The sequence below is a fragment of the Dermacentor albipictus genome, chromosome 7, assembly GCF_038994185.2.
Source record: "Dermacentor albipictus isolate Rhodes 1998 colony chromosome 7, USDA_Dalb.pri_finalv2, whole genome shotgun sequence".
Classification (NCBI taxonomy): Eukaryota; Metazoa; Arthropoda; class Arachnida; order Ixodida; family Ixodidae; genus Dermacentor; species Dermacentor albipictus.
This window is the reverse complement of record NC_091827.1, coordinates 57,349,143-57,362,057: the sequence shown is the minus strand read 5'-3', so window position 1 is coordinate 57,362,057 and position 12,915 is coordinate 57,349,143. Positions and strand designations below refer to the sequence as shown.

At 47.6% G+C, this 12,915-nt stretch overlaps 1 protein-coding gene across 1 annotated transcript in view; it reads right to left on the bottom strand.

The window, feature by feature from the left end:
• LOC139047993 (uncharacterized) overlaps positions 1–12,915 on the bottom strand; it is a 37,415-nt gene that overhangs the window by 10,148 nt on the left and 14,352 nt on the right. Inside the window, exon 2 of the mRNA XM_070522248.1 lies at positions 10,318–10,447. Within this exon, the coding sequence (XP_070378349.1) occupies positions 10,318–10,447 (130 nt within the window). The remainder of the gene's footprint in view (positions 1–10,317; positions 10,448–12,915) is intronic.

Below are 12,915 nucleotides of genomic sequence, written 5' to 3'. Positions count from 1 at the left end.
TTCACTCTGCACTACCAAGTGTAGGAGATGCTGAACGTCACAGAAAGAAAAAACATGACAAGACAGACGAACGAGGTTTTATGAACACAAAGAAACCCCAAAAAGAGAGACAGAGGAACGAGGTCTTATAAGCACAAAGAATCCCAAAAAATACTGCTTCATAGGAAGATTGAGACCAAGTGATCAGTAGTTGCGAACCACAGTGTACCACAGGCTGAAAACAACGTTTCGACAAAGGTATTCTGCTACGTTGCGGCGAAGACAAATGTCGTCATCGAAGCATCGTCACCTGTTGGACTGTACGCCAGGGCACTCAACGAAGGGGACAAATACATGTTGAGGGATTTATTTATTTATTTTGAAGTGGGGTTTATGTAGCTCGTTCGAGGGATCGCAAGTAGCTCTAGATACGAGTCCTAGCGCTTCGCACCAACAACCCGCGCTCGTGTCTCGCGCCGCAGCGGTGGCAGTCCGCACAGTGCCACATGCATATTACCCACTACAACTACAGTGCCACATGCATATTACCCGCTACAACTTCCCCCGGGGCGAAGAGGAGCCATCCTGGCGACCTAAGGCGATGATACGATAAGGGGGTCGTGGTACGGCTTCAGGCGGCTGACGTGAACAGTCTCGCGGCCACGGCGGCGTTTGTCCGAAGATGGCGTCACCGGTTCGACCACATAATTCACAGGCGAAGTACACGCGACGATCCGGTACGGACCTTGATATTTCGGGGCAAGCTTTGGGCTAAGGCCTGGAGCTTGGAAGGGCAGCCGAAGCCAGACGTGAGAGTCCACGGCGAAGGACTGTGTGGGCTGATCGTTGTCGTGGCGATCTTTGCGGATTCCTTGGGTATCCGACGTGAACGAGCGAGCCAGTTGGCGGCACTCTTCAGCATGGCGAGCAACTTCGGAAAGAGGGGTGAATTCAGAGGCATCCGGGTGATATGGTAGTACGGTGTCGAGGGTAGTGGATGGTTCACGCCCATAAAGAAGGAAAAATGGTGAGAAGCCTGTGGTAGCCTGAACGGCGGTATTGTATGCGTACGTCACAAAAGGGAGGACATCGTCCCAATTGGAATGATCCGACGCAACATACATGGTGAGCATGTCCCCAAGGGTGCGGTTGAATCGTTCCGTTAGACCGTTAGTTTGTGGGTGATACGCCGTAGCGGTGCGGTGAATAGTGCGGCACGCGGCGAGTAGCTCATTAATAACTTCGGACAAGAAGACGCGGCCTCGGTCACTGAGCAGTTCTCGCGGTGCGCCGTGCCGTAAGACGAAATGCCGTAAGATGAATGCGGCGACGTCGCGAGCAGCAGCCGAAGCAAGTGCAGCAGTCTCAGCATATCTTGTCAGGTGGTCTACTGCGACAATTATCCAACGATTTCTGGTAGCGCTGCATGGAAGAGGCCCATAAAGGTCGATGCCAACCCGATCAAAAGGACGTGCAGGACACGGTAAAGGTTGCAGAGGGCCTGTCGTATGAGGAGATGTCTTGCGTCGCTGACAGGCTGCACATGACCGAATGTATTTGCGGACATAAGAATACATGCCGCGCCAGTAGTACCGCTGGTGGAGCCGCTCGTAGGTTTTCAGGACGCCAGCATGAGCTTGTTGTGGGTCTGCATGGAAATACGTGCATACGTCGGAACGCAAATGGCGAGGGATGACTAGTAGCCATTTGCGACCGTCGAGCTGATAGTTTCGGCAGTACAAGATGGCGTCCCGTAGCACGAAGTGGGTGGCTTGGCGACGAATGGCTCGAGGGCATGTAGACGTTGAAGAACTGCTAAGAATGTCAATAAGAGAAACAATCCACGGATCTTTTCTCTGTTCAGACGGCATGTCAGTAACAGCAAGCGTAGCAACCGGGCACTCTGTGGATGAAGGTGGCCTTTCGTCGGATCGCATGGGCGCACGGGAGAGCGCATCTGCATCAGAATGTTGGCGCCCGGATCGATAAATGACGCGAATGTCAAATTCTTGGATCCGAAGAGCCCAACGTCCAAGACGCCCCGACGGGTCTTTCAGTGACGCAAGCCAGCAGAGCGCGTGGTGGTCTGTCACAACGTCGAACGGACGGCCATACAAGTAAGGGCGAAATTTGTTTAAGGCCCAAACAATAGCTAAACATTCTTTTTCCGTGACAGAATAATTGGATTCTGCCTTCGTGAGAGCACGACTCGCATATGCAACCACATATTCTGCAAAGCCAGGCTTCCGTTGTGCAAGGACGGCCCCAAGACCAACGCCGCTGGCGTCGGTATGAACTTCAGTCGGTGCACTCGGGTCGTAGTGGCGTAGAACAGGCGGTGAGGTAAGCCGACGACGCAAAGTGGTGAAGGCTTGGTCACACGCCGGAGTCCAGTCGCGAAGGTCACCAGAGCCAGCCAGGAGCTTCGTCAGGGGAGCGATGATGCAGGCAAAATTGCGCACAAAGCGGCGAAAATAAGAGCAAAGACCGACGAAACTGCGGAGCTCTTTCACTGTAGTCGGCCGCGGAAATTCTGCGACAGCACGAAGTTTGTCAGGGTCGGGAAGGACGCCGTCTTTGGACACGACATGGCCAAGTATGGTCAGCTGGCGGGCTCCGAAGCGGCACTTTTTCAAGTTAAGTTGAAGGCCGGCGGTGGTAAGGCAAGTAAGGACTTCGCGTAGACGAGAGAGGTGAGTGGTGAAATCAGGGGAGAAAACTACCACGTCGTCTAAATAACATAAGCATGTCTTCCATTTGAGGCCTCGTAGAAGATTGTCCATCATCCTTTCGAATGTCGCGGGTGCATTGCAGAGGCCGAATGGCATTACGGTAAACTCATACAGGCCATCAGGCGTAATAAAAGCTGTCTTGGAGCGGTCGGATTCATCCACTGGCACTTGCCAATAGCCCGATCGCAAGTCCAAAGAAGAAAAGAATTCGGCACCATGAAGACAATCTAAGGCGTCATCTATGCGCGGTAGAGGATAGACATCTTTTCGTGTAATCTTGTTGAGGCGACGATAGTCCACACAGAAACGAATCGAGCCATCTTTTTTCTTAATGAGTACTACAGGAGATGACCAAGGGCTGCAGGATGGCTTGATAACACCACGTTCAAGCATGTCTTCAACTTGCTCGGCGATGACACGACGCTCGGTGGATGACACGCGGTACGGACGCTGGCGTAATGGTGCGTGATGTCCCGTATCAATGTGGTGAGAGACGGTACTTGTGCGGCCTAATGATGCTTGGTTGCAGTCAAAAGAGGCGTGAAAATCATTTAAAAGAGTAATAAGCCGCTCACGTTGTGTCGGCTCGAGGTCAGCGGCAATAGAGCGACAAAAAAACATCCGGTGGTACTCGGTTAGATGGCACATGGGGTGCCAGTGCTGTTACGTTGGCAGTATCCACGTCGTCGGGAACAGGGAAATGCACAATAACGTCAGCGTCCACAGTCTGGATGGTACCAATAGTCTCGCCACAGTGCAAAGCCAAAGTGTACGAATTTGGGTTAGAAATCAGTATTTCTGCAGCCCCATGGTGCACCGTGAGGAGAGCGAAAGGCAACAATATAGGCTGGCGGCGAATGAAGACGGCAGCGGGTGAAAACATGACCGTCGCTTCGGCAAGCGATGCGCATGAAAGAGGGACAAATACCGCGCTGTGAGGGGGAAGGTCAGTATCGGAAGCTACACAGATCCTGGTAACATCATGAACTTTAACGTCGTGAGATGGCATATCGCACAGAACGGAGAACTGAACCTCAGCACGTGCACAGTCAATGACGGCGTGATGGCGCGACAGAAAATCCCAACCGAGAATCACATCGTGGGAGCAACAAGTTAGCACAAAGAAATCAATCGGATACAAAATGTCTCGAATCAACACCCTGGCAGTGCACATAGCGACTGGCTGAACTTGCTGTGCACTGGCTGTTCTAAGCAATAATACCGAAGGCATCATGGTCACTTTCCGTAATTTACGGCAAAGTTTCTCACTAATCACAGATACAGCAGCACCTGTATCGACGAGGGCAAGACATTTGATGCTATCAACAGACACTTCAATAACGTTAGCGGGGGAAAAACGAGGACTTTGATGTTCCGACGATGACGCAGTTCGTGCCTCAGGAACTGCGGAAATCAGTTTTCCGCCTCAGTAGTACTGGCACTGGGCCTACGACGCATGGGTGAGAGTGAGCGCCGACGAGGGGAAGGCGAGCGACGAGTATTGTAGAGCTGTGACTGCGGTGCTGGTATGTCATCAGCAGCGTAGACTTCCGATGGTGGTCGCTGAGGCATACGGTATGGTCGGAATCCGGAGCTGGGTGGTCGCGCGGTGCCCACGAAGGCCGGCAAGCGCCGGCGGCAGAAGCGCGCTACATGCCCCGGTGTACCGCAGGCATAGCATATTGGGCGGTTGTCAGGAGTACGCCAAGGATTTGTGCCTTGCTGCTGTGCGCTGAAAAAGGGAGCGACCTGCTGGCGAGGCGAGGGCGGATGAGAGAACACCGGCTGGAGAGGCGCTGAAGGCGGAGGAGAGAATCCCGGCAGACGAGGCGCCCGTGCAGCGGCTTCAGCATACGTCAGAGGCGCGGCCACGGGAGCCGGCTGACACGGAGGTGGAAGAGCTTCGGTCACTTGCTCTTGAATTACCTGTCGGATCGCTGGAGCCAAATATTGAGAAGGCTTCTCCGTGGTCGGCAAAATCGAGAGCTGTCGCGCGACCTCCTCGCGCACAAATTCTTTTATTTGCGTCAGCAAAGTTGCGTGGTTGTCGCCAATAACCAATGCTGCTAACGAATCTTCCGTAGGCGGTGGGCGCCGAGCTAAGATGCGTTGTTTCCGTAGCTCGTCAAAACTTTGGCACAAGTTGATAACTTCGGCCACCGTACGCGGATCCTTCGCTAGCAACATTTGAAATGCGTCCTCATCAATGCCTTTCATAATGTGTTTTATCTTGTCCTGTTCCGCCATTGACGGATTCACGCGCTTACACAGGTCAATGACATCTTCGATGTAACTTGTGAACGTTTCACCGTGATGTTGCGCGCGCCCCCGTAAGCGTTGTTCTGCGCGAAGCTTGCGCACAGCGGGGCGCCCGAACACTTCTGTGAAACTTGTCTTGAATCTGCTCCACGTTGTGAAATCGTGTTCGTGGTTTCGGAACCAGAGGTTCGCGACGCCGGTTAAGTAAAACAGCACATTGTGCAACTTTGTGACGTCGTCCCACTTGTTATGCTGGCTCACCCTTTCGTAAGATGACAACCAATCCTCCACGTCATGATCATCGGTGCCGCTAAAGATGGCAGGATCACGCTGGCGCAATGCACCGGAAACGATGACCGTCGGAGGCTGGGGTGCATCTTCCTGGGTGGTTTCGTCAGGCATGGTCGCAGCAGTCGGTAGCGTCCTGCTTCGGAGTTCCAGTTTTTGAGGTTACCCCGCAGCTCCACCAAATGAAGTGGGGTTTATGTAGCTCGTTCGAGGGATCGCAAGTAGCTCTAGATACGAGTCCTAGCGCTTCGCACCAACAACCCGCGCTCGTGTCTCGCGCCGCAGCGGTGGCAGTCCGCACAGTGCCACATGCATATTACCCACTACAACTACAGTGCCACATGCATATTACCCGCTACAATTTATTTATTTACTTATTTATTTATTTTACCCTCAAGCGCAGAAATCTTTACAGAGGGGAGCGGCGTACATGAAATAACAATACAAAATATCAAATTTAATAACATCTACAATGCATATCAGGAAGCAATGTTATGCTGACAAAACAAAAAGTTGTAGTAAAGCTAGAACGCGAAAAACAGCGCACACAAAAAAATTTACACGCACACTGACACACACACACACACACACACACACACACACACACACACACTGACACACACACACACACACACACACACACACACACACACACACACACACACACACACACACACACACACACACAATTCACTCGCACTCGCAAGCAAATTCACTCGCAAGCAAATAAGTGATTGTGTATGGTTGCACAAAATAATTCATGGTCCGAAGTCAAAAAGATAGCGGAGCGGAGAGTTGGTTCCACTCATTGTACGTGCATGGGACAAAAAAAAAGAAAAGTGTTAGTGCCACAAGTAGTAACGTGTGCGTTGTGATGATGACCTAATTGGACTGAACGATAAGATGGGGTCGTAACGAATTGAGCTTTCAAAACTGGATGATGCTATATCTTGTGAATACACCATACAGCCCTTTATTTAAATGTAGAGCTGTTTACCAGCATACAGTTATTCACCTAGACGTTACTCTGCAGTGCAGGAGAAGAAGAAACCAAAACACCCTAGAGAGAGGGTAGAAGTGAAAAATATGTAAATAGCACAACCTCACATTGTGTATAACTTTTATGAAACGTGTCAGTCATGTTGACTTCACTGCTGAATTTGGTACCACGCACATTAGGGCCTGTATAACAGCTAAATATTTGAGATACATCCAATCGATTCAGCATGTACCTTTCTGTGTGCAGCTTCGAAATGCACCAAAAACGCAGTAGAAACTCGCACAAACTGACAACTTTTTTGATTTAGCTCAAAACACCCCTTGTTGAACCTCCGTGGCTTACATGAACGCAACAAGCTTGTTAGACAATGGACAGGCTTCAGAACCTAACGCCACGAATTTGCGGCGTCGCTGCTCTCATGTTTCGCGTGGGCCAAAAATAAATGTATTGCTGAACTCCACTCAGGTACCCAAAACAAATCCGCCTTTTCACTGTGACGCATAGCGTGCGCGTGCTCCCAACTCCAGGTTCTAGTCTGGTGCAATGCAAGCACAGAGTTTAGCATTTACTTTCCTCGCTGAACCTTGCATAGGGGTGCACGGAATGCCTCTACTATTCCTTTACTTGAATGTAGCCTGATGTCGCATCAGTTAACATATGTGGCCAGATTCGAAGAGAAAGAAAAAGAAAAAAACTTTGTTGACAGAAATGTGGGCTTTCCGATTGAGTCGCGTGTTTTTCGCCTGCTCAGGAAGGAATTTTGCAGGAAGAGCAAAGACAAAGCGAGGGAGGAGGGGGGAATGCACTGGAACGAAAAATTCTCGCTCAACGGCATGAGCAAGGGACACGGTCATGGGAAGAAAACTCATGAATTTTTTTTAATAATCAATTAAAACACAGCCTGGATATATATTTATAGAAAGACTTGTTTGCGTGCTCCATAGAATGGAGCTTGTCATATACATATGGTTTACGAAGCTTGGTTTCAGCTCGCGATTGCTTTTATCATGAACATAAAAAAAACAGAACGAAGCACTCAGTGCGATAAAAAGGTCTAGCGTCCCGCTTCAATTTCTCAGACCTAACTATAACTATAGTTAACTATAGTGCTAACTATAGGCGCGTCCGACTAACGAGAAAGCGACATACGTGGGTGTTCAAAAATTTCTGGCAGCCATGAGAGCTTCCACGAACCAAGTAGAGCCCGTAACGACATCGCGCAGGCGCCACTATGCTGCCCGTAAAGAGCTGCACCAGTAACATTACATCACTCTCATGTTTGAGCACTGGCACTGTTTTGTACTTTTAATATTTAATAGTCTGAGAAGATTCAAGGTAACAAGCCTGCGTTGTGGCTGTTATGTTTCACGGCATTTGTTTGCGGGCTGCCATTCTCAAAATTCGGGGGAATAGTTTTGTCAGGTGCGTATATGTAAGACCTTGTATGAGAAACTTTACAGATTGATTGTACAGCAGTGAACTTTTGCGTGCGGGCATGAATAAGCATATAGCATAGATGCACGTAAATATATATGAAGCTCCGCGGCGGCGGTGATGATAACGACTAAAATTCGCTTGTAGCTTCCGTATATTCGCTATCGCAATAGCAGACCCGCTGATTGCTTCTTATTTGTCTTTTGAACATTTGTGTGACTCTTCTGTCTTTCTGTTTTTTCTATCGAAAGTTTGCCCTGCGGACTATTACTCCTACATTCATAAATGCATCTTTACTTGAAGCCCATGCTTGACTTGATCTAGATTACGCCTGCGGGAGCGTGACCAAGACGCTCATTGTTTTTCCTTCGGCACGTTCACGACAGGCGTCATTTAAATCAAGTCAGTCATTGACTTCAAGTAAAGATGCATTTATGGATACGGTGGTTACTCTTTGGGCAATTTAAATGGCCGTAACATTCACCTATTCACTCATAAACGTGGTCCCCCTTTCGAGTGAAACCTGCACTGAATAATTCACCACAATCTGACATGTCCACTGTCTGGACGAGTTTATTAGGTCGATACTGAAGACAGTGTGCTCAGAATGTTTCTCGGTGGGCCGATATTTTTGCCACTGCACGATTTGATGTGCTCCCAAAGCTTTTAGTGTCATTTGTAATGCGGGCTGATCTTGGAAGCATTGCAGTCAAAATCGTGGGACGCTTGTCCTTATTAATGCCTATAATGTCAGTGCTAAAACATTTTAATAGATGAAAATATTGTTTTGTAGTGGGGCGTCCACAACAATGATCTTGGTCAGGTTTACGACCCACGCTTTCAGTCTGGTGCATAATAGGGACCAATTAGGGGCTCTTTGATATGAGTAAACCGTTTGCTGCACTTTGCCATGATCTCCTTATTACAAATCTCACGCGAATAGACATACCTTCTTCCACCACTGCCCCGGTATCAAATTACCTGACCAATAGATAGTGCGTTGTTCGCTTTTATTGAAAGAATTATATTAGCTAGAAGGTCCCTAGCAGAGCTCCTCAAGCATTTGTTCTTGACCCTCTTCTGTTTCTACTGTTCATGAATGGCATTTCGTCAGCAATTCTACACTCTTCTTTCTTTCTATATGTTGACGACTTCAAGCTGTGTAAAACTGTCAGTATTGTTTAAGACTGCGTTGACCTCCAAGAACACATTTTTTCACTCTCAATCTGGCGTATATACAATAAGCTAGTCTTAAATGCTTCGAAAACTACGTTGCCGGAAAAAAACGCCATGTGCAATTACCATACAATCTCCGGGATGCTCCACTGCCCAATGTGTTGCTGTGTATTTCGATAAGACGCTAAGTTTCTCTTCACATGCTAAATATGAGAAACAACGTGCCCTTCGTGCTCTTGGTATTGTTTGCCATATGTTGCATGACTTCCACGCTGCTGTTGCCTTTCTCAAATCGTATTCTACTGTATGCCTCCCCCTACTAGACTATGCTTATGTAATTGGGGGTGGAACGTGCAAATCTAATTTAGACTTCATTGAACGCGTTAGAAATAAACTGATATCTATTTTCAGACACGGCCTTTTCTGTTCTGCTGACCAGAGTTCAGCCCTCTCAAGTTTACCTCAACTCACGCTCTAAAATCAAGCCATAATAAGACAGACGAATTGTTCCTTGTTAATGTGGTCTATGGCATTATACATTGCCCCTAATTTCTCAACCCAGTGCAATTTTCCGAACCAGGAATGTGCACCAGGAAATAATGCACGTTTTCTGCCCGGCCTTATTGCAGTTAAGACTGTCATGTAGCTCCACTCCAAAGAACATGTAATATGTGTACTGTTTGTATCGACATATTTCACAGTTAATTTCTTGTGTTTCGTAGGAATGTAGAAAAGCATCTTGTATGATTGACTGCTTTTTACGCCTGCCTCTTCGTTTTCTGTTTACCACTTCCTTTCTCCATGTATGATTGTATTGTGTGCCACATATGTATTCTTTCTACATTTTGATTTGCGTACTACTTTTCAAGTGCACTAGTAGGAAGGCTCCGTAGCTATTCCTTGGCACTATAATAACCTTTTGATTTATTATTATAACAATTGCCATTATTACTATTACTAGATCACCTGAGAACACAGGCATTTCCATGTTCCAAAGAAGGGCTCATTAGATATGATACACTGAAACTGCACTGAAAGATGCGTCACATGGAGGCTCAGTACTCTCAACATTTTCACAATAATAAAGAATGGGTTCAAGCCACTCGCACTCGGCAGAATCATTGTTGAGTTACCAGTCACCCGCTGTCACCGTATTTGTGCAAAAGAAAGCATTGTTTAGACTCGTTTGACGCAACTTTGGCAATGATTTTGTACTCTCAAGAGAAAGCTGTGTCGCAATTAGCACCCGATTCTTTGGTTCGGCATCGATTACAACCACGCTGCAAAGCGATTCGCACACTGAACAGCTCTTAAATTGATTTGCCGGCCGATACTAACAGGCGCCGCATTAGGGAAGGTGGCTGGCCAATTACAAAGAGCTCTTACCACCGACAAGCTTGGTCAATACGGCCTCAAGTGCCTCTCAATAAACAGATACGCTTCACTCACTTGCATCCGTCGTCGAACTCATTTCCGGGCTCGTACAGGTATGGACCTTTGGTGTATGGAATGTAGTCTTCGTTGCACGCGTGCAGGGTCTCCACCTTGCAGCCGGCGTTTAGGCGTAGCTGGCACGTGCCTGCGAGGAAATATAGGGTCGAGCGCAGGCCGCGAGTCGAGATAATAATTATCATATCTGAGAATTCCGCCCTGCCCGCTGATGAACAGAGGCGATCGCTATTGGCTCTAACTGCATCACTTTCTATGTCACCCTAGCATAGATCGTTTTGCAGCGCCGCTTCATGGGCGCGACCGTCTTTGACAGGTGACCGCGCAACCAGTGAGTGCCTTCTGGCTTCCCCTTCCCGATAACGGCGACGTGCTCAGTAAATGAAGAAATGACATCTTCTTGCTTTCTGGATGCATTATTATTTGCCACGAATGCGGAGCTTTTCACCGAAAAAGCAGGCGGAAGCGAAATAATGGTAATAATCTAACAGATGGCTTTTGTTAGCTTTATCGCGGTGAGCGAAAACTCCAAGTCGACACATGTGCGTCCTCCAATGAATTACACTGTTTTCACGTAGCAGCACCATACCTTTTACCCCCTCAGAACTGTGTGCTTGGTTAAAAAAAATAAATTATGGGGTTTTACGTGCCGAAACCACGTTCTGATTATAAGCACGCCGTAGTGGAGGACTCCGGAAATTTCGACCACCTGGGGTTCTTTAACGTGCACCTAAATCTAAGTACACGGATGTTTTCGCATTTCGCTCCCATCGAAATGCGGCCGCCGTGGCCGGGATTCGATCCTGCGACCTCATGCTCAGCAGCCCAACACCATAGCCATTGAGCAACCACGGCGGGTAGTGTGCTTGGTTGTGGTGGAGATAATGTGCAAGCAATTTGTCGATAATACTGTTCTCAGTGCCATTAAAGTGTACTTCTGTTCTTTTCAGTACCTGTCGCGACCATAATTTCTTTTGAGATACAAGGACTGAAAGTGCCTAGAAATGCATAAGCTACAGCAGTCAGAGCTATATATATAAATACATAACGGTTCGCCCCTTTTGTAGGTACGCTATGTCACCGAATGAGTCATTCGAATGCAAGGAGGCTAAAAGAGCTTAAAATTCTGCTTCAAAAGGGCCTTCGTGTTTTGCGCTTTAGCGTAACTGCTGCCAGTAACGGAAATAAGCACGTTTTTTATTCATGTGCTCGGAACAACATACTAAGGCAAATGTGCTTAGTTGAAATGTGGTCACTCTTTATCATCATGACTGCCATCGCAGTGTATTGTCATTATGCGGAAGTACGAGTTGGGATGAGCAGTCTCCTGCTGGTAATAAAATACGTATTACGGGAGGTGAAATCTTCGTCAAGAAGCACAACCATGCTGCGACAACAAATGTGCATGAAAAGACACTCATTCGTTCCCAGCTCCTTCGTGCTCGTAAGTGTGGCATTGATATGAATATGTTGTTTTTTTTGGAGTTGAGTAGCTAATCCGTAAAAATATCGATTTGACAGATAAAGCATTTATTTGATAAAAAGCAGTGTCCGCAGAACTCCCCAACTCGCCTTCCTCTTATCGATTATCTAGGGTACGCCGATGTCGCATGCTGTCGGAGAACGCTTTTCACGTTTACCGTGCGATAATTTTGTTGCATGTTGCATGTTGCATATGCGCACTGAGTTACCCTATAAAGTCAATAAAGTTAGCACATGGCCATTCCCCTGTTGCGGCGATTCAGGTATTTGTCTTCACTCAGAAGGCATCGCATGGCGTCGGAGCGTGTAGCGCCATCTCTATTACGCTCCGCAAACGAACCGCTGTAAGCAGCCAATATGTTTCAATATGTAAGCAGCCGCCTTCGATGTTTCGTGTTTGTTATTTTCGTTACGTAACTCATGCGCACGTTCCTGAAGCACTGGGAACATGAAGCCTCTAATTTACATTTGTTCGATGCTTCATTGTGGTATCTTATGTATAATTAGGGCAACCAAGGTCTCCAGCCGACGTGCAGTCACCAACAGGGTGGCGCGATTGTACGCTCATAGCATACTTGAAAATTTGTAATTGTCTTGTGCAATCACAATCTATTACCGTAGTGCGCAAAATGTTTTTAAAAGCTAAGTGTGAATTCAGGAAAGTAGTGGTTGCACGTATGCCTTCAAGCAATACATTTTCCGTTCTGTTTTCCTTATTTTACACGTCATAGCATTTATGGCTTTCCTGAGTCATCAGTGTCATTCTTCCTGCTTGTCTTGCAGGCTTTTCGCAAGTGAGCCACCGGAGAAAGCGAAGGAATAATCAACATTTTATTGCCAAAAAAAAACAAAGTTGTGTCCATCCACTAGTCGGGTAGAATTGAAGATACTAGCGAAAGAAAGGAGGTGTGTCAGTGTGAGCTCCAGACTGTCGCCATCGCAGAAGGCGAATGGCGTAAAATTTCTTGAACTAAAGTATACAGCGCCGTGAAAGCGCTTCATGCCTTTTTCCTTTGTCTGATCTAGTCCTCGACGTTAGCGACAAAGCCTGGATCTCTTTTTTTCCCCTCTCTCTTTTTGTGGAACTTGGTGAAGGCTGCAGTAATTTGCCTTAAT